The 25,287-nt window shown below is 34.2% G+C and overlaps 1 protein-coding gene and 2 long non-coding RNA genes across 3 annotated transcripts; 1 reads left to right on the top strand and 2 right to left on the bottom strand.

Annotated features, from left to right (window-relative positions):
• Window positions 1-15: 15 nt before the first annotated feature.
• On the bottom strand, window positions 16-7,799 carry LOC130467265 (vicilin-like seed storage protein At2g18540). The gene is made up of 6 exons (XM_056835725.1): window positions 7,668-7,799; window positions 7,476-7,565; window positions 1,457-1,479; window positions 1,305-1,361; window positions 1,117-1,209; window positions 16-706 (listed from the first exon to the last, which is right to left on the bottom strand). The coding sequence occupies exons 1-6, from the start codon at window positions 7,797-7,799 to the stop codon at window positions 16-18; spliced, it is 1,086 nt and encodes a 361-aa protein (XP_056691703.1).
• A 12,547-nt stretch (window positions 7,800-20,346) lies between these two features.
• Window positions 20,347-21,449, top strand: LOC130466822 (uncharacterized). Its single transcript, XR_008926965.1, has 2 exons — window positions 20,347-20,610; window positions 21,131-21,449. It is a non-coding gene; the product is annotated as an uncharacterized lncRNA (long non-coding RNA).
• A 1,549-nt stretch (window positions 21,450-22,998) lies between these two features.
• On the bottom strand, window positions 22,999-24,653 carry LOC130466821 (uncharacterized). Its single transcript, XR_008926964.1, has 2 exons — window positions 24,368-24,653; window positions 22,999-23,404 (listed from the first exon to the last, which is right to left on the bottom strand). It is a non-coding gene; the product is annotated as an uncharacterized lncRNA (long non-coding RNA).
• Window positions 24,654-25,287: the final 634 nt, after the last annotated feature.

Genomic DNA, 25,287 nt, shown 5'->3' with positions numbered 1-25,287 from the left:
AGCAGTTGTCTTCCTTCATTTTTTTGTGCCATTACCACCATTGGTTGGATCTGCACTCTCTGAAGCATTTATATTTTCAACCACCTTGGCAATTGCTTTTGTGGCATCATCATCTTCTTTTTTCTTTCTCTCAGCTTCTCTTTCCTTTCTCTCAGATTGTTTCCTTTCCGCTTCCTCTATCAACTCTTTGTTGTTTTTAGCAATAAGCTGGCTCATTTTATCTTCATATTCTTTCTTTCTTTCCTCAATATCCTTCTTCTTTGCTTCAGCTTTATCTTCTTCTTCCTTTTTCTTATTAGCCTTCATCCTCTTGTTTTCAGCTTCTTTATGCTCAGCTTCTCTTTGGGCATCAGCTGCAGATGCCTTTTCCTCAGCCAATCTTCGGGCTTCTGCATCAGCTGCAAATGCCTTTTCCTCAGCCACTCTTTTGGCTTCTGCATCAGCTGCAGATGCCTTTTCCTCATCCAGTCTTTTGGCTTCTTTCTCAGCTGCAGATGCCTTTTCCTCAGCGACTCTTTTGGCTTCTGCATCAGCAGCAGGTGCCCTTTTCTCAGCTTCTATTTGTGCAGCTACGGCAGGTGTAGCTATCCTTTCCTCAGCTTCTTTGCTGTCTTTTGCAGCAGCTGCAGCTACCATTTCTGCAGCCCTTTTTTTGTTGTTCTGCTTTATGCTCTTTGCTAAAAGTTGTTTCACTAACATGTTGCCCCTGATAAACAAAGTACAAAAAAAATTCAATAAATTAAACCAAAAAAAGTGTGATCATATATATGAAAACGTATGAACAATATCATTTAAATATAAACTTACAAATAAACAAGAAAGAAAGAGCTGTTCAATAATAAAGAATAAACCATAAAAAATAAAGAACAAACAATTCCAAATGAATGAACAAACAATGAAACAATTATGAACAAATATGCAGAAGAAAAAATGAATTGTAAAAAAAAAGCAAAATTGTACCTATTTTTTGTAGCAATCTTTTTTTGTACCAAAGATTTTGAAGGATTTTCTTGATCTACTTCACTGTTTTTTGAATAATATATTGTTAATATACATGCTATTTTATATAAAATTAAGAACGATTCAACTAAATTGAAAATTCATATTATTTTTTACCTTGATGTTTTTTGAACTTCAGGTTGGGATTTTGATGAAGATTTCTCAGTAACTTCAAGCTGGGATTTTGATGAAGATTTCTCATCTCCTTCACTGTAATTTGAATAGTAAGGTGTAAACGTACAAATCATTTTATATAAAATTAATAAAAAAATCATTCAAAAAGCTAAAAATGGACATTATATTACCTCAATGGTTTTTGAACTTCTGTCTCAGAAGTTGTAGATGCATTCCCATCTCCTTCACTGTATTTTTTATTAATATGATGTTAATGGACACATTATATTATATAATATTAAAAATCATTCAAATTTAATAAAAAATTGATATTATCTTATACCTTAATACTTTCTGAACCTCTGGCTGGGATTCAGTTGGTCTTCGCTTAAATTTGAGTATTAACCTTTTTGGTTGTTCTCTAGATTTTATAAATGTATAACTAATGTTTGTCCAGAGCAAAATACAGTTTGAAGAAATGAATATTTTATGAAAACAAAATGAACATTTAACATAAAAACAGTTATCATGAGTTTTAATATTAAAAAGGACTGAAGAAATGAACAAAAGTTCAAACATTGAAATTATGAATATAGGAGTTGAATTAATTGAACATTTCTAAACCAAACTTAGTATATCAGAGTAAACGAACATTTTATAAAAAGGAATTGAATATTTTACCAAAATGAATTGAATATTTTACCAAAATGAGTGTAGATTTAAAATTTTACGATAGAAAAATTGAATATTAGTACAAAGAACATTTCCATTATGAATATAATACTAGAAATAACTCATAGTATATTCCAAAACAAAACTCAGTAACAAAATATATTCCAGAAAAAAAATTGAACATTTTATAAAAAGAAAATGAATATTTTATCAAAATACATTGTTCGACACTTCTGTAAAGGTCGTCGACTAATGACGACTTCCTGGACTTATAAGATCTGGTCCGTTCATTTTTTTATATAAAATCTGAACCATCTAAATTAAAAAAATAATAAAAATCATTAAAAGGGGTTGTTTGTTTGTTTTTCAAGTGGGTAAAAGTTTTATTTTGTATTGATACCCTTCCAACCCTAATATTAAAAATTAAGTACTCCGAACTACTGTACCATTAAATCGACAAGTCCTTTTAATAACGCGCCACATGTTGGTTCTGCAAAAGCTATTGAACCGCCGACAACTTGCTCCTCTTTCTCTTTACTCTTAAAGATTACCTATGGCGTTGTAAATCTAAATGGAGTATTTAAGTTGAAGGAAGCAAAGAATTGGATACAGTTATTTATATTTTTTCATTTTTTTAATAGGTTAGAATTTGGGTGTTTTCTTTGTAATTTATTTCATGACGGAGAACTCAAGGACAGAGGAACCTGCATCAGAAGCTCTAACGGTGAGTCCCGACGAAATGGCAGAAACTTCAGAAGCTTTTTTAGTAGGTTAAATTTTTGTATCGGAGTACGTGCAAATAGTAATTGTTAAATAAAACTTTATGAAATAACTTTATAAATTGCTTCCACGTGATCTCCTTGGTCTAATTTATTTTGGAAACACACTTGAGCTTCTTTTGACCCTTTGTGGGTTATACGAATATGAAATGTGATCCTACTTTGCTTGTGGCCCAGGTCAGACTCTATGGGTTTATCATTTTGGCACTCTGTTTAGCCTAGTCCTGATTATCACCACCGTTGGGTTTGATCTGGCCATCCTTAGCCTTAGTTTTGGCTACTAAGGAAGGATATTGTTGTAACATATAGATGCATAAAGCGGAATTTCAGGAAACAATTTCCTAACATCTATCACAGGATCTCATGCATAACAATAGTATAGATCAGATTAAGTCGAAAGAATAATCACCTTTGAAGCGTGTTCTCCCGTTCGTATGCAAGCTTCGAAGATCTTAGAGCCCCACTTGTTGCTCCTCTACTCAGTCCACAAGCACGAATTGAATCCCACGTATGCTAGTACGGAAGAGAACGATCACAATCTGTCTCTTGCTTTGTTTGGGATGTACGGCGTTTAGAGAATTAGAATTAGGGTTTTTGTGTTTTCCTTTTTGTCAGATATTGAATGAACGTGATTTTTAAATCCCTGACATTATAACTATTATAATGTGAGAGTTTTAGGTTAACACAAAACCAAAGCCCAACATTCTTCCCTTAACAGACCGGTTGCCATCGGGCCCTTTGGGCCCATTCCAATTAATGCTTATATGTGTGACCTTATAGGATTAATATATTTTAGTTGTAGGTCCAATCAATATTGTCCTGCTAATCACATTTATTCTCTAGCAAGCAAATATGATTACTAAAATAATTAACTTATTATCTTCATAATTAATTCCTATTTATATTTAGTAATTGCCGGAAATGTCTAAGGACATAATTCCTTCAATCTCCCACTTGTCCGAAGACAAGAACGCAATGCTAAATTCCTTAAGTCTCTTAATGCCAAAATTTGATAACACACTGTTATTCTCAAATTCTAGTTTCTTGATCGCCGAGTTCGAACTGTTCAAATAAAGATTAACTTTTAATCCCATTCCGCATGGCCATGCAATTTTCAGTTCTCGCTCATCAAGAGGCCCAGACACCATTCCTATCAAATAGGAGGACTTATTCACTCTTGTATGACCATAACTCCCACTCAATTCTTAGCCCACCTGATCACTGCCTTTATAACCTCCTTTTACGGCGCGGCGTTTAACAGCGTCAAAGTTAAACTAATTGTCTCGTGGTTATTAAGACATACTCATGTCTAAGGAATCCACTAAATATAGAAGTTTGATTCTACTTTTAGAATCTAGTTAGGTCAAGTCACAATGCATCAAGTATACATCCATATAATCAATTAGACATCCCTATGTCTCCATAGCCCATGGAACTGCACTATCAATTAATTACATGCTAGTCTTCACATAAATCACTTATGTCCAATTTAGTGATTTAGACTAGGGACTTAATAAGTTGTGATTTCAGTTCACTTTATAGGGTTCCATTATCAAAACGTTTTCGATAATCCTATTTGAAAACACAAGTTATTTGGACATTTTATTTAATACTAAACCAAACAATTAAATAAGAATGAACTTTTATTGATAAACATTCAAAGCATAATAAATGTCTTTACAATTGTAAACATAAAGTAAACAAACTAAAGCCATTCTCCCATATGCCTAAGCCCCATAGACCTAGTATGACTCTCATGCTTAGGTTGAGCAAGCGGTTTAGTCAGAGGATCAGCCACGTTATCCTCAGTATGAACCTTGCTTACTTTCACATCCCCTCTTTCAACGATCTCTCGAATAAGATGGAATCTCCTGAGCACATGTTTGGATTTTTGGTGCGATCTGGGTTCCTTGGACTGAGAAATGGCACCATTGTTGTCACAATATAACTCAACGCCATTTTCAATGCTAGGAACTACACCAAGTTCACTAATGAACTTTTTTATCCAAACAGCTTCTTTTGCTGCATCACTTGTTGCAATATACTCAGCCTCTGTTGTAGAATCTGCGATGGTACTCTGCTTAGAACTCTTCCAGCTCACAGCCCCTCCATTTAGACAAAATATGAAACCAGATTGTGATCGGAAATCATCTTTGTCACTTTGGAAGCTTGCATCGGTGTATCCAGTGGCAACCAACTCATTATCTCCACCATAGACCAAGAAATCATCCTTAGTCCTTAAGTACTTAAGGATATTCTTTGCTTCCATCCAGTGCGCCTCTCCTGGGTTTGACTGGTATCTGCTGCACATACTCAAAGCATATGCAACATCCGGTCGAGTGCATACCATGGCATACATAATGGACCCTACTGCAGAGGCATAAGGAACATTACTCATGCGCTTGACCTCATCAGGTGTCGAAGGACACTGAGTCTTGCCAAGTGAAATGCCATGTTGCATGGGAATGAAACCTCTTTTGGAGTTTTCCAGCTTGAACCTTGCAAGAACCTTATCAATATAAGTCTCTTGGCTAAGTCCAATCAGCCTTTTGGATCTATCTCTATGGATCCTTATTCCCAAGATGTATTCAGCTTCTCCTAGGTCTTTCATGGAAAAACAACTTTTAAGCCATTCCTTGACTGACTCAAGCATGGTCTTGTCGTTTCCTATGAGAAGTATGTCATCCACATACAAGACTAGGAAAGCAATACTACTCCCACTCAACTTCTTGTATATACAAGATTCCTCTTCATTTCTGAGGAAGCCAAAAGATTTGACTGCCTCATCAAATCTGAGGTTCCAACTCCGGGATGCTTGCTTAAGCCCATAAATGGACTTCTTAAGCTTGCAAACTTTTCTTGGACTGTTTGGATCTTCAAAACCTTGTGGTTGTGTCATGTACACATCCTCTTTCAAGAACCCATTCAAGAAAGCGGTTTTGACGTCCATCTGCCAGATCTCATAGTCATGAAAGGCAGCAATCGCAAGAATTATCCTAATGGATTTCAGCATGGCTACTGGTGAGAAGGTTTCATCATAGTCAATACCATGAATTTGTCTAAAACCTTTTGCCACTAGTCTTGCCTTAAAGACATCAATGTTTCCATCTTTGTCCTTTTTCAGTTTGAAAATCCATTTGCAACCTATGGGTTTAACCCCATCAGGCAAAGCAACCAAGTCCCATACTTGATTTTCAAACATCGAATCCATTTCGGATCTCATGGCTTCAAGCCATTTCTCGGAGTCTTGACTCGTCAAAGCATTTGTGTAGCTAGTAGGTTCCTCATGTTCTAAAATCTCTATTTCAGAACTTTCAGTCAAAAGGAAATCAATATATCTCTTTGACGGAATGGCAGTCCTACTAGACCTACGTTGGGGAACAACAGGAGAAGTTTCCACCTCATTAGGTTGAGGGACTTCGCATGGATTATCTCCAAGTGGGACGGTAGAAGGCGCATGAATGGAATGCACCGCCTCCTGAGCATTTTCATGCTGGGTCGTCTCTGACGAGGTGTGAACCTCATCCATTTGTTGCTCATCTCGAATTTCTTCGAGATATACATTACTCCCACTTGTTTTTCTGGAAATAAACTCCTTTTCCAGAAAGACACCATCGCGAGCAACAAACACTTTGTTTTCGCTTTGGTTGTAGAAGTAGTATCCCTTAGTCTGTTTTGGGTAACCCACAAAAAGACACTTATCGGACTTGGGTGAAAGCTTATCAGAAAGTAAACGTTTTACATAAACTTCACAACCCCATGTCCTTAGAAAAGACAATTTTGGAACTTTTCCAGTCCACATCTCATATGGCGTCTTTTCTACTGCTTTGGACGGAGCTCTGTTGAGTGTGAATGCCGCTGTTTCAAGCGCAAATCCCCAAAATGAGGCAGGAAGGTTAGCAAGACTCATCATGGACCGAACCATATCTAATAGAGTTCGGTTCCTTCTTTCGGAAACCCCATTCAATTGTGGTGTCCCTGGTGGAGTCAATTGCGAAAGTATTCCACAATCTTTCAAATGATCACCAAACTCTTGAGATAAATATTCACCACCACGATCGGATCGCAATGCTTTAATTTTCTTTCCAAGTTGGTTTTGTACTTCATTTTGGAATTCCTTGAACTTTTCAAAGGATTCCGACTTATGTCGCATGAGGTAAACATATCCAAATCTGCTCACATCATCAGTAAAAGTAATGAAATACCCGTACCCTCCCCTAGCCAAAGTACTCATAGGTCCGCACACATCAGTATGTATGAGGGCTAAAAGATCATTGGCCCTTTCACTTGAGCCTGTGAAAGGAGATTTTGTCATTTTCCCCATTAAGCAAAACTCACATACTTCAAATGATTCAAAATCAAATGATTTGAGAATTCCATCCTTATGAAGTTTCTCTATGCGCTTTGAGCTTATGTGGCCTAATCGACAATGCCATAGGTAAGTAGGGTTCAAATCATTTGGTTTGTGTTTCTTGTTTTCTATGTGATAGATATGGTTTTGTAAGTCTAGTACATATAAACCATTTGATAATTTAGCAGAGACATAGAATATACCATTCAAATATGCTGAACAACAATTATTCATAATTTGAAATGAAAAACCTTCCGAATCCAAAATCGGAATAGAAATTATATTCTTGGTAATAACTGGAACGTAATAACAATTATAAAGTTCTAATATTAAACCAGAAGGCAAGCGTAAACTATAATCTCCTCAGCTAAAGCAGCAACTCTTGCTCCATTGCCTACTCGGAGATCTACTTCGCCTTTGCTCAAGCTTCTACTTCTTTTTAGTCCTTGCACATTACCAATAATGTGCGACCCACAAGCGGTATCAAATACCCAAGAAGTAGTTGTAGCTAAATTAACTTCTATGACATTGATACTCTTGAACTGCTTACCTCTCTTGACCATTAGAACATCCTTATGTTCAGGTTCACCAGGTAAGTTCCCCTCGTCCTGAACCATCATACTATGCAACCTCCCTAATCTAGCATTCTTCTGAAACAAAGTTTTCAGTTGCTGGATTATTGTGTAGGCATCCAGACCATCAAAACGCTTTTGATACTCTGGTTCCATGCAAGCAAGCATCAAACATGTTACTTGCAGAGAGTTATCCTCGAGAGTTTGTTTAGCTCGACATTGAGCTTCAGTAGCATTTTGTGGCAGGGGTTCAAGAGGGAGTGGATTTTCAAGAACACTTTCTTTTCCTTCCGCTCTGAGAACAATTCTCATAGCCTTTTCCCATTGTAGGAAGTTGTGTGCATTCAGTTTGTTTTCAATTAGAGGGCGCAAGTTAAAAGTAGAGTTGTTTGCACCAGACATGATAACTACAATAAAAAGTAAAGCAAGATTCAATATAATGTTTATCAAAAGTAGCAATTAAACAAATTCAATTCACTACTACCCTTTATTCAAAATTAGAAGTCCCCATTGAATAAAGAATTAACCAAGATCCCCTCCCACTACAATCAAACGGACTTTGGCCCTGCTACTTTAATTTATAGTATTCGAGGTAAGTAAACATTTTACTAATTATAACTGATTATAACTCTTGGTAGACAGGTTAACAACTCTTTGTATTTTCCTATCTCTTAGCTTCAAAACCCAAAACTTTGTATTTTGATAGTTTTGTTGAGTTAAACCAAACATTAACATGTAAGTTTCAAAAAACCTACCCTACTATCCCCGGAATTATAAGCAACACCCTGCTTTGGCAGAACCTATTACTCATGATCTAAGGCTTTATAGGTGTTGTATGGAAAAGCACGTAAACTCAATATTATTTTGGGACCTAAGTTTACTATGTTGGTTAATTAAAAGTGAACACATTGCTTTAAATAACCACATACATAAACTCAATAAGCATTTTAAGGCAATATAAAATGCATAAAAAATAAATGTGATCCTAGTATGGCCCCTAAAAAATAAGCTCAAATCTTCTTGGGTTCCTGTTCATCTTTCTTGGATCTCCATCCTTGAATTTTTGATTGAACCTTCTTACTTCATCGAACTCATAATACGAACTTTATAATCTAATTTAAACTTTTAAATTAAATTACAACAATACAGAACGATGCGCAGATCGTATTTCAAAATTTACAAGAATACAAAACGATACGCAGATCGTATTTTCTATCCTATTTTGGGCCATACTAGTCACTTGCCTGTAACAAAATATCATAATATTCCATACACGCATATAATATTAAAATATATTAGACAAAAATTATTTACTTATTAACTATTAATAAGCAAATAACATTTCCAAAATAATACTAAAAAACTTAAACAATTTAAGTTTAACGTTATTTGGGAAACTTTATTATTTTAATTCAATTACTATTTAAATATGGCTAGAATAATCTTATTAATCAAAAATTTGCATTTGAAAGGAAATTTATGGATTTATGCTCAACATTGAAAATATGTTTTTCAAAAAAAAATATTTTCAAGTTACTCAAAATATATTTTGGAAATTATTTTTAATTTAGAAGAACTAAACCCAAGTTAATTTCCAACTCTTCTTATCAATTTCAATTAATAAATGAGAATCGAACCAAAACACCAAATTTCCAAAACCTTCAACCCAGACTATTTCCCAAAACCTTTTGGAAAACAATATTTAATTTGAGAAAATTTCTAACTTTTCCAAAAAATTAGGAGATCTTATTTCCAATTTTTAATTCCCTTTTCCCGCTAGAACGCCGCCCTAATTATCCTCCACCGTGGCTCCACCGTCGCGGGTGGTGGCCACCCAGCCATGGAGGTTGTTATTTTAATTTGGGTAACAATTACCTAAATTAAATTAATCTTTATTCAACTTTTGTTAAAGATTAACAATTTAATTAGGGTTTAATTATCCGAAAATAATGGCAAAAAAATTTGAATAAATTAACAATCCTTAAACTGAATTTTAGGGTTGTTAGAAGTTAGATTTCAATTTAAACTCTTTATTAAAATTAAATCTAACAAGAATTCAAAATTTAAGGCATAATTATCTCATTTTATTCAAATAATTCAAGAAAATAACAATTATTGTCCGAAAAATTAGAATTAAATTACCAGGCAGATCTATTGAATTTTCTTAACAAATAAAATCAAAAATTTTAATTGTTATCCTTAAATTTTATGATTAATCGAATTAAACATAAAAATTAACCAAATTCAATAATTAATATACAAAAATTCCGAAAATTAGTTAAAAAATTACCAAAAAATTTCGGCTATTGTATAAAAATTAGGGGATAATCAGTAGATTTATTTAACAAATTAAAAATCAAATCTTTAATTGTTAACAAATTATTTCCATGATTAATCTTATTAACCATTAAATAATTTAAAATCTGACGAATTTAATTTTAAAAAATCCGAAAATTTTTATGTGATATTAACTGTTAATTTCGACCCTGTGATAAAAAATTCGGAATTTTATAAATTTATTTTGAGCAAAAATTAATTAAATCACGATTTAATGATTCCAATCAATTAATATCATATATTAATTGTGCAAATTCAAGCCATAAATAAATCTTCCCTTAATTGAATCAAAATAATAATGTTGCATACAATCATGATCATAAAATATTATGCAAGAGGCTAAAACTGATACCACTGTTGTAACATATAGATGCATAAAGCGGAATTTCAGGAAACAATTTTCTAACATCTATCACAGGATCTCATGCATAACAATAGTATAGATCAGATTAAGTTGAAAGAATAATCACCTTTGAAGCGTGTTCTCCCGTTCGTATGCAAGCTTCGAAGATCTTAGAGCCCCACTTGTTGCTCCTCTACTCAGTCCACAAGCACGAATTGAATCCCACGTATGCTAGTACGGAAGAGAACGATCACAATCTGTCTCTTGCTTTGTTTGGGATGTACGGCGTTTAGAGAATTAGAATTAGGGTTTTTGTGTTTTCCTTTTTGTCAGATATTGAATGAACGTGATTTTTAAATCCCTGACATTATAACTATTATAATGTGAGAGTTTTAGGTTAACACAAAACCAAAGCCCAACATTCTTCCCTTAACAGACCGGTTGCCATCGGGCCCTTTGGGCCCATTCCAATTAATGCTTATATGTGTGACCTTATAGGATTAATATATTTTAGTTGTAAGTCCAATCAATATTGTCCTGCTAATCACATTTATTCTCTAGCAAGCAAATATGATTACTAAAATAATTAACTTATTATCTTCATAATTAATTCCTATTTATATTTAGTAATTGCCGGAAATGTCTAAGGACATAATTCCTTCAGATATGTCATATGGATCATGCCTATAAGTTGGCTCTTTCATGGCCAACTGATATAAAGGCAAGAAATCCACTTAGCAGTGTCTGAGAAATGAGAATAAGGTGATATGTGTGAGAAACCTGAAATTTATGTATACATATCACATATGCGTTATCAACTTAGCAGCAGTATGAGTGTTAAATCAAAGTCAAGGTAATAAAAACAAAAAATAAGTTGGGATCAAAACAGTTAGCAGAAGCAGCTTCAAGTCCAAATAGCAGATTAGCAGTAATTGCTCTTGATTTTGTCAACAACATAATCAGGCAATGGGTTGTCAGTTGTCACAAATGTGCTTCAGAACTCTTTCTGTCTCAGGGACTCGAAACTAATTCCAGCAAAATCCTCAGGCCATAAAGGACATCAAGTTAATTGGGATATTATTTTGGTATGATGCCCCACTGTTGTTCATTATCAAGCTACATGTTCTTTGATATATTTTTTTCGGATATTTCATGAAATACCCCCGAGGTTTAAGTTAATTCACCAGGTACCCTCGTTGTTTCAGTAATCTACCAGGTACCCCTCAGGTTTCATTTTCTCGCATGACTTAACCCTGCCGTTAAGTGGCCGTTAGAAACTTTTTTTCACCAGGTACCCTCGTAATTTATTTCACCAGGTACCCCTGAGGTTTTTTAGATTTTTACCAGGTGCCCTTGTGCTTTATGGTAATTTTACCAGATACCCCTGCTCACCAACGGCTAGTTTTTTTTAAAAAAAACTAGCCGTTGGTAAGCCTTCTCTATTTAAAGGGGGAGCCGCTGCAACTCTTCACTACAAATTTCTGTTCTTCCCCTTAACCAACTCATATTTTCCCTAATTCCCAATTCAAATGAGCTCATATTCTCAATCCCAATCTTCTTCTACAACGTATGAATCCTCATACGTTGTAGTTCCAAACAAAACATGCAACATATGTGGGAAAAAATTTGCAATAAGAAGTTCTGAAACAATGAAAAATCCTCAAAGACTATATTACAAGTGTGACTTATGTGACAACTTCAAGTGGTGCAAGGGAAGCATTGAGCAACCACTGCCAATCAGAAACAACAGAGGTAGCACAAAGGAAGGAGAAATTGAAGAAAACAGAAGCTTGGATGAAGAAATTCACCAAATGAAAAAGAAACTCAAGCAGCAAAAGAAATTAATGCATGGAGCTATCAATATTGGCATCGTAATGTTTTTTATTCTAGTATTTGTAATGAGAAAGTGAATGATGACATTTCATCAATAATATGATATTTCATTTCCGAATTAAGTAGCTTTACAAAAGTGTGCCCCCGACACGCAAAAACTTTAAGTGTAGCTCTACAAAAACTTGCTCCCATTGGCAAAAGATATACATGATAAGTTTAGCAAAAAGTTATGCATAAATCACAAAATCAAGTACGCTTCCTTTTTCCCTTACTTGATGCATTACATTGTTGCTGTGAACTGGAAGCACCTTGATCTCCCCCTTGCTGTGAACCAGCTGCACCAGAACCAGCTGCACCAGCAGAACCAGAAGCACCACCAGCAGCAGCAGCAGCAGCATCATCCTTCTTTTGCTTTGTAGTGGCCCCACCTCTGCATGTCCTTGCATTGTGTCCCACCTCCTTGCACTTACCACACCTCACAGTGCTATTTCTCTTTCCCCTTTTTGGATCATGTTTACCTCTTTTTCTCAGTTTAGGGGGTCTACCTGATGCTCTCTTCATGGGTGGTGGGAGGATAATAGGAAGGTAAAAAGAAGGCCATTGGGTTGGGTCAGGCATGGGGTGTATGTGCTCTGAGTAAGTTAACTTGTATGCTTGCCCTTTGAAGTAGTGAGACACAAAATCAGTAGCCTCAAGTCTTTGGTGGTAAATAACCCTAAGGCCATGTCTGCAAGGTATGCCAGATATTTGCCATACTCCACAACCACAAGTCCTTGCATCAAACTTAATAGGGTATTTGACAGCCCCCTCTTTCACTTCATATTCCCCTCCCCCAGCAACTGTTACAGAACAAAACCTGGTGAAACTAGCCGTTGGTGAGCAGGGGTATCTGGTGAAATTACCATAAAGCACAAGGGCACCTGGTGAAAATCTAAAAAACCTCAGGGGTACCTGGTGAAATAAATTACGAGGGTACCTGGTGAAAAAAAGTTTCTAACGGCCACTTAACGGCAGGGTTAAGTCATGCGAGAAAATGAAACCTGAGGGGTACCTGGTAGATTACTGAAACAACGAGGGTACCTGGTGAATTAACTTAAACCTCGGGGGTATTTCATGAAATATCCGTATTTTTTTAGATGGCTGCTTCTTTAGTACGGAGTATGGTGTAATTAAAGTGTTATACTTTGTATACGTCAACGAGTTTTGCCGTTTTGGTCCATGTATTTTAACTACGAACTATATTTTTTTTGTATGAATTGTATCAATTCCTATTTTGAAAATAAAATTTGGAGTAATTTGGTCATACCAAATATATTTTGGACATACCCAATATTTATACTTCTATTTATCATAAAAGTAAAACCATAATGGTTAATTAAGATGCATTAATTTACCGAAAATCACATGATCTACTATACAATACTTCGTATTACAGTTAGAAGGTGTCAAAAGCTGACGCGACCTGAAATAACCACATGTTTCGTATTGTAATCGACTGATTTGACCCGGAAATATAGGACCCAAACCCGATCTGTAACCGATTTGAACTCTACCCGACACCCCCTTCACACGATCTGTACTCCACCCGTCACCAATTTGATCCAATCCGAACTCCACCTACCACCGGACGGATCCGACCCAAGCTCCACCCGACACCGGTTTGACCTGAGTTGAACTCCACAGGACACCGATTTAATCCGGTAAATACTTGATTTGACCTGATTTGATTTGACCCAAACTATTATCTAACCGACACAGATTTGACTTGACTTGACTTGAACTCCACCCGACTTAACCCAATCTAGTTTTACCCAAACAATTATTTAACTGATTTAATATTGAACCGACCTAGTTTTAACCTGATCTATATCTGACCCCACTTACCTTCAACTGTTTTAATTGCTCTAATTTATGTATTTTATATCAAAAGGTCTTGCGCGCACAAGGTGTACAATAAATTTATTGTACACCAAGATAACTTTTATGCAGTTTTTCGTAACTTTAACCTATTTTTCTGTAACTTTTATATTATAAAATTAAAAAGTGGATAGATAAACATTTTAAAGGGTTAAATGATTAATTTATACATTATTAGTGATTTTGAAGAAATAATTTTTATTCAAATGAAAAAAGTTGTCATTAAAAAATAGATAACTTTTACATATATAAATGTAACTTTTAAGCATTTTGAGCCAACTTTTACTCCGGTGTACAATATTTATTGTACACCCATTGTAAATAAGAATTTGTGATTTCATATTATAACTTATTTTCCCCTTTTTCATTCAAAATAAAATATTGCATTGACACAATTATGATAACTTCACTCTTTTTTTTTTTAATTACTTATATAAATAATACATAAATTTGTATATTTTATATTTAGCCCTTTTTATTACTCTGAATTATGCGAAGGGCATGAAAAATATTAAAATAAACTAATATAAAGCCTATGTTGGTTTATTTTTTTTTATTATTAATTACAAGATGCAAATAATTAATAGGACCTAGTAATTGTTTTGAAGTTACGAGTATATCATTGAGCCATAATTTGGAAAAAGTTACTCTAACTTATTTACTTAAGCCCTTACTTAAACCCAACATGAAAAACTTAAAAACTTATTGCTTTCAAAACGAAGTTATAGTCCAAATTTTATGACTTAGGCCCAAAGTGAGGAACTCAGATAGGTTTCCTGAAACCTTAAAGTGGACTTCTTTATGCTCTATCACATATGCTTGTTCGTTGTTTTTATAACCATTGTGTATTATAACTTACAAAACTTTCGATGTGGGAGTGTGAGACTACATAATCGTAATTCAAATTCACTTGACCGTAATTATATTTCCAAAAACTTTTCAATGTGGGACTACATAATTATACCATTCTCCCCAACTCCATGCATCAAAGTTCAACATCTTTATTTCAAACATCTTTATTTAAGCACAGAATAAATTTATTCTATTAGCAACGTGAGGACAAATTTCTTCTTTAGAGATTAACCATGGGACAAGTGTTCAAGATATAAATCCATAAATGACAATCAATTGGTTAACTTGTTTGAGCTTCTCGGTTCGACTTAGCCAGGAGGCAGACCATGTAGTTGATGTATGCAAATTAAGAGTGGCAAATTTAGCAAAGAGGCAAAACGTACACCTCCTCTGAAGAAGGTATTTTTCGGACATTGGATTTATAATATAAAACATACAAGGACCCGTTCAGTATCATTTTTTGTTTCTATATTTCTGTTTTTTACAAAACTAAAAATGAAAATATAAAAACCACAAAAAGTAGCTAGTTATCAGTTTAACATGATTACTATAACTATTACTCCCTCCGTTCCTAAATACGTGTCCAGTTCCCATAAATAGCGTTCCCTTATAAGTGTCCAGTTTTCATTTTTGGACATACACCTTTCCCACTTTTCCACACACTTTTCCCACTTTTCTGTAAATCATTATTACTTTTTCTTACACATTCTACACTTTTACCACTTTTCAATCACCACATCCACTTTTATATATACTTTATTAATAAACAATTATCTATTTTTTCCTTTCCCAAAAAAAAAAACATTCACAATCATTACCTCTTACACACCATTCAATTTTATTAATTACCGTGTAAATATCCAAAGTGGACACGTATTTAGGAACGGAGGGAGTACTATTTTTTGGTTCATGACTCAATACAAATCATATGACTTTCGAAACTAAAAAATTGAGTGTATAATATGTTTATCATTTGAGCTTAGTTGATTCGCAACTCATAATTCTTTGAACTTGTTTAACTAATGATACGATTCGATGCAATGTACTCAACAGAGTATTACATTACTTTGTTTGAACTAAATTTGTCTAATTTGCGGTCAATTAAACATAAAGTAATTGAATATGTGGAAAACTAAACCAATCCTAGTCATTGTTGTTCGAAATGTTTAAAACAATTCATTGGCACTTAATTATAGTCAACTATATAGTTATATAATTATAGACTTGTTCTTATAGGATTATAATTTTATGTAGTGATATTCTTCATATAGGGTTATATAGTTATAAACATATAGTTTGAACCAATTTTGGTTAGCTTTTGAGATTTATCACTTATAGTCATTTTTGCTTTATATTAAGTGTAACTTATAGTCCGTATAAGTTATAATCTTATTAATTTATCAGTCTTATACTCTTTTAGACTTATATTTATAAGTTATAGCTTCTAAGTGTAACTAACTAAGCAACTACATAGTAGTAACTAGATAACTACTATACTTGTAGTCTTATATGAGTATAAGTAAAACTCTACATAATATATATTAGTCGTTCAACACATTGATCTCTAATGATATGTGTTGTCTATTTGTCTTCAATACATTAAATTCTAATGGGCTCTAATTGCTTAATAACTTTCTGAACTAATGAAGTATTGAAAAATTTGTGTGATAAGTTATTGTCGGCTAGTTGTTATACTTATAAATCTAAAATTTGCAGATTCTCGTTATTGTCTTGTTGTATACTTATAGCATAGAGATACACTTTTAGAACATTTTGATTGTTAACAGTTTAACACTAGAGCTATTTCCTAGGTTTAGTACTTGTATACGAGTAATAAACATTAAATGGTAAATGATATATATGATCCAATTTATGATATACAAATGAGTATTATGTTATCTAAGCTTGTTAGAACAACTAGTAAATTAAAGAATTAATGTGATAAGTTATATAGAGTAGTTGTTTAGATTTAGTTGGAGTATATTTATGAAGTATGTTCTAATAGAAAATAATCATTAGTTATTTAGTGACTTTGATTTTGTTTCAAACTTAAAGAGTTATATTCTTTAGATTTATTTAGCAGTCTAGTGTTTACATCTGGTTCTTATTATATAATTATTAATCATCTTATAACTTATTGCAAACTCTAATTAATATAACATTGTTGTAATCCAATAAATTAAAAATACTCGTAAAGACTTAGGTTAATAGCTTATTAATTAGAAATAGAATGAAAAAAATTAATCGATAAGGACTTGAAAAGATCTAGACTTAAATCAAACCAACCTTCGAGACCTAAGCGAAATGACTCGAACCATAATCGAACGGGTAATGAATTGATCTGACTTGAATCTTCCAAAACTGAAAGGACCCGAGCCAATGTCTACCCGACCCGAGTTTAACCCGACCACATACGTTTGGAACCCAACACGGTTTCACCTGGTCCGGACTTGACCCAACCGGAAGTCGACCCGGATCCGACAATAATTGGCCCGAAATTGACCCGAACTAAATAGAGCCGACCCAAACCTGATTTGATTCGGAAAACTTTTGACACGAAATTAACTCGAAACGAATAGACCCGAACTTTCATGTAAACCCATAATTCATCCGGTGACCGATTTGGCACATTTAATTACATTATGTCAATTGACAATTTTTATTACTCCCAAATTCTTATTGAAGTAAAGTTAATTACTCAAAATGATTAAAAGTTAACCCGATATAATATAAAAGTTATATATTTTTTAGGGATAAAATTTTTCATTTTAATAAAAAATATCCTTTCAAAATCACTAAGTTCATCTCCAATGGCAAGCTAATTTGACAATTAGCTTGTTATGTCATATAAGATTTCAAGCTATTTAATTTTCTAGTTAAATTGTGCTCCAATGGATATATTCGTAATATACTTTGGGCATATCCAAATTGATCAGTTGTAAAAAAATATTACTCCCTCCGTTCCATAATGTTCCTCACTTTTTACATATGTGTGGTCTTCAATGCACTACTTTAACTGTTAATAATTATAATTTTACATTAGTAAAAGTTACTAAAAAAAAATGATACTACAACCATAAAACCCATTCAATATACCTGGTGTAGAGCAGTCTTCCCCTTAAAAGCAGAGGCATAAACCAAATCCTTGCTCCAGTTCTCAATACTTCTATTAATTCTCAACCAACACAAGACCTTGTTCCAAATTTCAGCAGAATAGAAACAAATGAAAAATAAATATTTGACATTCTCAGGCACCAACAGAGTTGCATTGGACTTCAAACTTACCCAACCTGTCAAATGTAGCTAGCCTATTCAAAATAGCGAGCCGACCAATGAAAAGGCATTCTACAAATCAATTTCCTCCAGTTTACTCTCTCTGAGAAACCACAACTGACTACTTTTAGTAATCCTTAATAGCATTTTAGGCATACTGAATTATGTATAAGTCAAGTGACGTTTTTTTTAATACTCTCTATACGTATTTGAGCATAGTGAGTTCTATATTGTGTTGCGATTTTAAATTAGTTTCAACTAATTATTTAATTATTTGTTTCCTATATACGGAGTACTTGATATATACCATTTACCAAAATATAAAGAACGAATTTTTCATGAAATGCCCCTGAGGTTTGTCTTAATGAACCAAATACCCCTAAACTTTCCAAAATGCACCAAATACCCCTAAGGTTTAATATAAATACACAAAATGCCCAAAATGACTATTTTCCGTTAACTCCGTTAACTTATCCGTTAACTTTAACTTTAATTTAATTTAATTTTTCTCTTTTCCTTTTAATTTCTTCTTTTTTCATTTGTTTTTCTCTCTCCCCCCTTCCTTCTTCCCTGTTAAAAATGGCAGCCAATTTTTCTGGGTTGGAAGCACCATGACAGCTCTTCTCTTCCTCACCACCACCACACACCGCCATGCTAACCCCTTCTCTTCCTCACCACCACCACCCCACACCGCCACCGCCACCGCTAGACAAACACATACATCGATTTTCCTCTCTCAAAATCCAGATCCCAAAAAATTGATCCCCAAATCAGTAATGGGGGATTTTAATCAACCATTGTTGCCAGTTGCCTTGACCGTAACGGAGGGGGAAGTGAGGGGAAGGGAAACGACGCCGGCGAGGAAGGCGAAGTGGAGTTTGGTGGCGGCGGCAGTGGGGAATGAGGGAGGTGGGGGAAGTGAGGGGGAGGGAAACGCGGGTTTGGTGGTGGCGACAGCAGTGGGTAAGGTGGGGGAGGGGAGGGAAACGCCGCCGGTGAGGAAGGGGGAGTGGGGTTTGATGGTGGTAGCATGGCGGTGGTGGGGTTTGGTGGTGGCGGCATGGCTGCATTCTCTCTCCTCTAATTCGTTGATTCTGTGAGGATGGAGGTGGTTGCAAGGATGGAGCTATGGTTGGTGTTGATAATGGAGAGAGAGGAATTAGGGGTTTGACATGGTGGTGGTGGGACTTGAGGAGACAGAACAAAGGCAACAACAAGGTTGGAATGGAGAATCCAAATTTTTTTGGGGTAATTGGTTTTTTCAGACAATAGTTAATTAATTTAATTAAGGATTAATTAATTTAATTAAGGATTAGTTAATGTAATTAAGGTTAATTAATATAATTAAGGGTTAATGTTAGGATAAATAAAGAAAACGGTTTATTAAGGGCAAAAATGTAAACATACGCTAACGGGGACTTAACGTCCGTTAGCCTTGTGGGCATTTTGTGTATTTATACTAAATCTCGGGGGTATTTGGTGCATTTTGGAAAGTTTAAGGGTATTTGGTGCATTAACACAAACCTCAGGGGCATTTCATGAAAAATCCGTATAAAGAAACATGGAAAAAGGATAATTTAAAATTATTTGTTGTCTACCGTTCATTAGGCTTCGTTCTATTGAACTTATTTTACTGAACTTATAATATCTGAACTTAACTGAATTTATCTGAACTTATCTGAAATTAACTGAACTTATCTGAACTTATTTGAACTTATTTTAACTAATTTTATCTGAAAAAACTTATTTTGTCTGAAATAAACTTATTTGTGTGTGAAAATGTCTGAAAATATCTTTTTTTTGCTGAACTTATATTATCTGAACTTATCTGAACTTATTTTGTCTGATATAAGTCAAGATAAGTCGAACAGAACATGGCCTAAGAAGGGTCGCACAAAAGTGGAACAGAACAGGGCCTAAGAAGGGTCGCACAAAAACAAAACAACCTTTTAAGATGGAAACTCGTTAAGGTTCCGATTTAAATAAAAATTAAATAAATTATGTGATGGGGGATAGGGCTGAGCAAAACTATCTGAAAATCCGAAAATCCGAATACCCGATCCGCATCCGATCCGATTTTTTTGGATATCCGATCCGAAATCAATTTCGGATCCGAAATTATTTTTGGATACCCGATCCGAAATTATCGGATATCGGATCGGATACGGATGTTGATTTTTGAAAAATTCGGATATCCGATATCCGAAAAATTAGCAGATATCGAAATATCGGATATCGGATATCCGATTTGAAGATCCGAAAGAATCACTATTTTTATTTTTCAGGGTCAAACCAAATAAACTCTTTGCCCTAAAACTCAAAATTATCTCATATTCTCATCCCTCACGCCGCACTTCAAATCCTCTCACCTTCTCTCTCTTCTAGTCTCCTGACTCTCCTGGCCTTCTGGAGTTCTGGGCTCTCTTCAGTCTCATCTCTCGCCGGCGAGACACTCACCTCACACCGGCGCGCGTCCGACCCTCTTATCTCTCACAACTTCACGGCAACGTCTCACGTCTGGTTTCCTATCTCCGACCACCAGACATCGCACACCACACAATTGATCGGGTAATTGCTAAATCCTTTAGTTTGCATTTGACTTTTCTGGCTGAATAATCGCCCTTTTCTCTAATTATGTAAAGTTTGCTCTGTTTTCTAGTGTTTTAGTTTTAATTTGGTGAATTTATGTGTTATGACTTATGGGAATGTTCTGATGTGTTAATGATGATGTCGATGGTTGTGTAAACTGAATTTCCTATTTAGTTAATTAATCGACTGTTGTTTTCTTTGCAATTTAGAAATTACGATTCAACTAGCACATTTAAAGATTCTGAATACAATACACATCTAAAGATGTGCTTCCAAATGGGAACTAATGTAAATACGGGAAAAAGAAACAGTTTCTAACACTAGTTAGTAGTTAGCCAACTTAAATCGGGTTTGATTATATCAATATATCTCTTTATTACTAATTGACCGATTGTTCAAAATGAGTCAATTAATCTATAGATTCCGTTGCATTTTATTCTAGTTTATTTGGTTAGTTAACTTAGTAAAATACTAACATATGTTTTTTTTTCTTTTGTAGAATTGTACACATTGGAGGAGCAGCCATCAGTTTCAGCAGTTGATGATTATTTATAATTATCATATTTCACTTGTTTAGATCTGTAAACGACTAAACGTTGTCGAAGACTTGTAATTTCGAGTTGCTGACTTGCTGGCAACACTGCCTTGTATGGATGTATGGCTAACTGCATCTGCTAGTTTTTATGCATAGTTGCATACCTTTGGTTTAATTTTTTTGGCCTGCTAGGTTGCTGACTTGCTGGCAGCACTACCTGTAGGCTTAAAATGTACTTGTGTTGTTATAATATTTGTATGAAATAATCCATCCTTGTTTATTATTTGTTTGTAGAAAATAACTTAAACTATGAGCAGGAGCTTGTTTATTGAATTGTTGGTAGAAAATAATTTAAATGGTGAGCAGGAAGAAAAACTAACAGGAGCATTTCGGATATTTGATATCCGGATTATCCGATCCGTAAAAATCGGATATTCGAATATCGGATATCCGAAATTTTCGGATCAGATACGGATATCAAATATCTGAATTTTCGGATACGAATATCCGATTCGAATGTTGATTTCGGATCGGATATCCGATCCGTGCTCAGCCCTAATGGGGGATGTCAAATATTCTTTTTAAGTGAATTGTCTGGTAATACCTAAATCTTAGATGGGAATGGTGAGTTACCTAGTTGGGAATGGCTAGATCAACATATCGACATAAAAATTAAAATCAGGTATACCTAAACCTAAACCTATTGGGTATCCCTAAAATGCATTATGGGAGCAATAAACATTGTAATTAAATTAATATGGAGTATATAATTAGGGATGCCCAATCTACATTTAGGAAGTACCAAAGAACCACAGAGGGGCTTTATATAGTACCACTATAGAATTGACGATGCCCAAAATACATTTAAGGAGTACTAAAAAATCACATCTAGGTAATACAAAATACTCGTAGTACAATATTTCATGATATCCAATAGAATTGGCTACGCCTAAAACACTTGTGGGAGTACCAAACATCTGCAATCTACATTGTATACAATTCGAAACGTCCAATATGCATTTAAGGAGTACTAACAAATAGCAAAGATTTATACAAGTTACAGAGTACTAATTGGTAATGCCAAAAGTACATTTAGGAATTAGGAGTACTAAAATAACCACATTGAGGTAATACAAGCATTGTTGTTAGAATCGCGATCCGGGTCGTAGGATCCTACGATCCATTTTTTTGCAAAACGATCCACGCAAGCAGAACCGCAAGGATGGTGGGATCATAGCAGAATCGGTCATGATCGTAGGAGGATCGGTAGGATCGTCAGATCCTACTTTTCACTTAGATTGGTCCAGGATCGTACAAGATCGTGTAGGATCGGTTGATCTTACTTTCTTACTTATTAAAATGATCCCTATAGCCTAACTTTCTCTTTAAGCCTAAAAATTGATAACCCAACTTCATAAATGAAAATATTTCGCTTCCCTAATCTATATGATTATTACGAAGCCATATTGGTTTTAAAATATCAATATTATGTGAGAAAAAAAATATGTATTTAGCATCCATATTATTTGAAATATATGTATAAATTCATTTAGCAATATTTTTCTTACTCCTTTTTACAATTTTGTAGGATCTTACGATCCTATGATCCGATTCTACCGATTCGATCCTACCCCTCCCTAATCCAAGGTGGGATCGAGATCCTAACAACCTTGATTACAAGTACTCAGAGTACACTTTTTTTCCCAGCCATGGCTTATCGAGTTGGGTAGGTATCAATAAAATAAAAAAATGCGAGTACTGGATGTCTAAATAAAGTGTTGGGAATTCCCATATGCATTTAGACATTTAGGGAGTACTAAACAATGATAGAGTTCTTATACATGCAGTACAAGTTACACTACGTAATGCCCAAAATACATTAAGGAGTTATAAAAATCCACATCTAGTTGTAGTACAAAAAATACTTTTTCACGAAACCGTGTAGAATTGATTACACCTAAAATACATTATGGGAGTACTAAACATCACCAATATCTACTTTATACTTAATACAAATGTTAGCACCTAAAATTCATTTAGGGTGTACTAAAAACTATAATGACAATATTTACAGCAGCAGCAGAAACCATGAGGTCCATGACATCTTCATGGCCACGGACCAGGCGCTCAGTGAGGCGAGAAGAAAAAAAATGGCTTCATTTCTGTATTACCACCCCGAACAAGAATTCTGGAAGCTCTTTCAGATGCAGGGAAGGACTCCGTACTAACTGCATGAATCTGATATAGAAAATGTGGAACTGTATTAGCAATCTTCATTGCTTTACTACTAACATTTCTCTTATTTGAGTGAGACAAGAAAATAGGGTAGGTAGAATATTAAACTTCCAGCAAGGAGGAACTTTTTAAGCGCCTCTTCTATAAGACCCTAATTTATAAAAGAAACATCCTTAATCAAACAAGTATTACCTCTTTTGCCATCCAACTCATCACCCTTTTATATTCCATATTTAAATTTTTAAAAACACCAATGACCCAATACAAAAAAGCTCCTACACGGCTGCACCTGATTAAGACTGGCTCCCCTAACTCGCTCCCATCCCATATAACCCTTGCAATATGAAATTCCAGTAAAGCATGGGAAACAATTTTCTCCTTTAATAACACCCCATAAAGGCCATAAAATAGCTATTCCCCTTGTGTTGCTGGAATAGCTTCATGACATGTTTTCCAAAATGAAAAAATCCTTAGTCCTTGGAAGACCATTCCTTGCTACTTCCAATCAGTTTAACTAGAGGACTCCTCATTCCCACAAGTGTAAAAAATCGTCCAATAACTGGACTGAACTGAATAATAACCATTCTTTTCCAGATTCATCATGTCAAAATCCTCTTAATCCTACATATTCAATCAAATGCATTGCTTAAAAGATCAAACTAAATAAACAACTGACATATTCAAATATGAATTTCATGAATGCAAAAGTATACCATCAAATAGAGCAAGAAAAATACATTTTAATGATCGCCCCAGAAAATAAATTTTCAATATGACAGCATATCCAATTGGAAAATAGAAAGCAAAATAAAATCATAGATCAAAAATCAGAAAAGGGTAATTACAAAAATACAAAAGGAGAAACTTTTGGAATTACTTAAACTAGATTGTTTATAGTATCATCATATGAATTGAAATCGTACACCAAAAAAAATCATATGAATTTTGAAATCAAATTAAACTCACTTCTTCTTCGTCATAATAGAACACAAAATTGAAGGGGAGGATCTGCAAATTCTCCTTTATTTGTTTCGGGAACCACGTGGAAGGAGAGACAGTGACGAAAAACAGTACGGATCAAAAATTTAATCTGAATTCGCTCACGGTGGCCGGCATTCCGGTGAGAGGAAGAGCATGAGAGTGACAGAGTAGTTAGGGTTGAAATGAAAATAAATTTGATCAATATAAATTAGTTTTTTTTAAGGGTATCAATATAATTAGTTTATGATACAAATTAGGAGTTTAGGGATCATAAATGTAATTTTAAAAACATTAAAGTTATACTTGTCGGCCTTAGTTTGAATAATTTCTTACCTTAGTTTTTTACAAACAAACAAGCCTTAGATGAATAGTACTTATCGACGGCTAAGATTTATTCAATTAAACTAATGGCTGAGATTTAATTAAAAATATGAGTGTCGTCGTAAGTCGACGACCTTCACAGAATTTTTAATATATTGAACATTTTATAAAAAGAAAAATGAATATTTTATCAAAATATATTGAACATTTTACACACAGACAGTTATCATGAGTTCTGGACTTAGTTTTTTGGACATAGGAATGAACAAATGTTCAAATCATTTTAATTATATATATAACATTCAAAATAATTCAGTATTCCTAAAGAAAATTCAGTAGACCAAAAAGGATATCCAGTTTGGAATATATGAACATTTTTCAAAAAGATATTGAATATTCTGCTATAATCAATTGAACATTTTGCATAAGATAGTTATCATGAGTTCTCGACTTAATTTATTTTACAGAGGAATGAACAAAACTCAGTAGACCAAAATGAATATCTAGCTTAAACAATATGAACATTTTACACATAAATTGAACATCTAACAAAAGGATAGAAAAACTCAACAAAAGTTCATCAC

Source organism: Spinacia oleracea, chromosome 2, assembly GCF_020520425.1.
Source record: "Spinacia oleracea cultivar Varoflay chromosome 2, BTI_SOV_V1, whole genome shotgun sequence".
Classification (NCBI taxonomy): domain Eukaryota; kingdom Viridiplantae; phylum Streptophyta; class Magnoliopsida; order Caryophyllales; family Amaranthaceae; genus Spinacia; species Spinacia oleracea.
The sequence above is the reverse complement of the archived record's forward strand: the minus strand, read 5'-3'. Positions and strand labels throughout refer to the sequence as shown.

Coding starts and splice junctions, on each gene's coding strand:
- LOC130467265 (XM_056835725.1), bottom strand. CDS start 7,799: ATGAGAATTGTTCTCAGAGCGGAAGGAAAAGAAAGTGTTCTTGAAAAT. Junction 1,210..1,304: donor GAAGTTCAAAAACCATTGAG/GTAATATAATGT, acceptor TTCAAATTACAG/TGAAGGAGATGAGAAATCTT. Junction 707..1,116: donor GAAGTTCAAAAAACATCAAG/GTAAAAAATAAT, acceptor TTTGTTTATCAG/GGGCAACATGTTAGTGAAAC.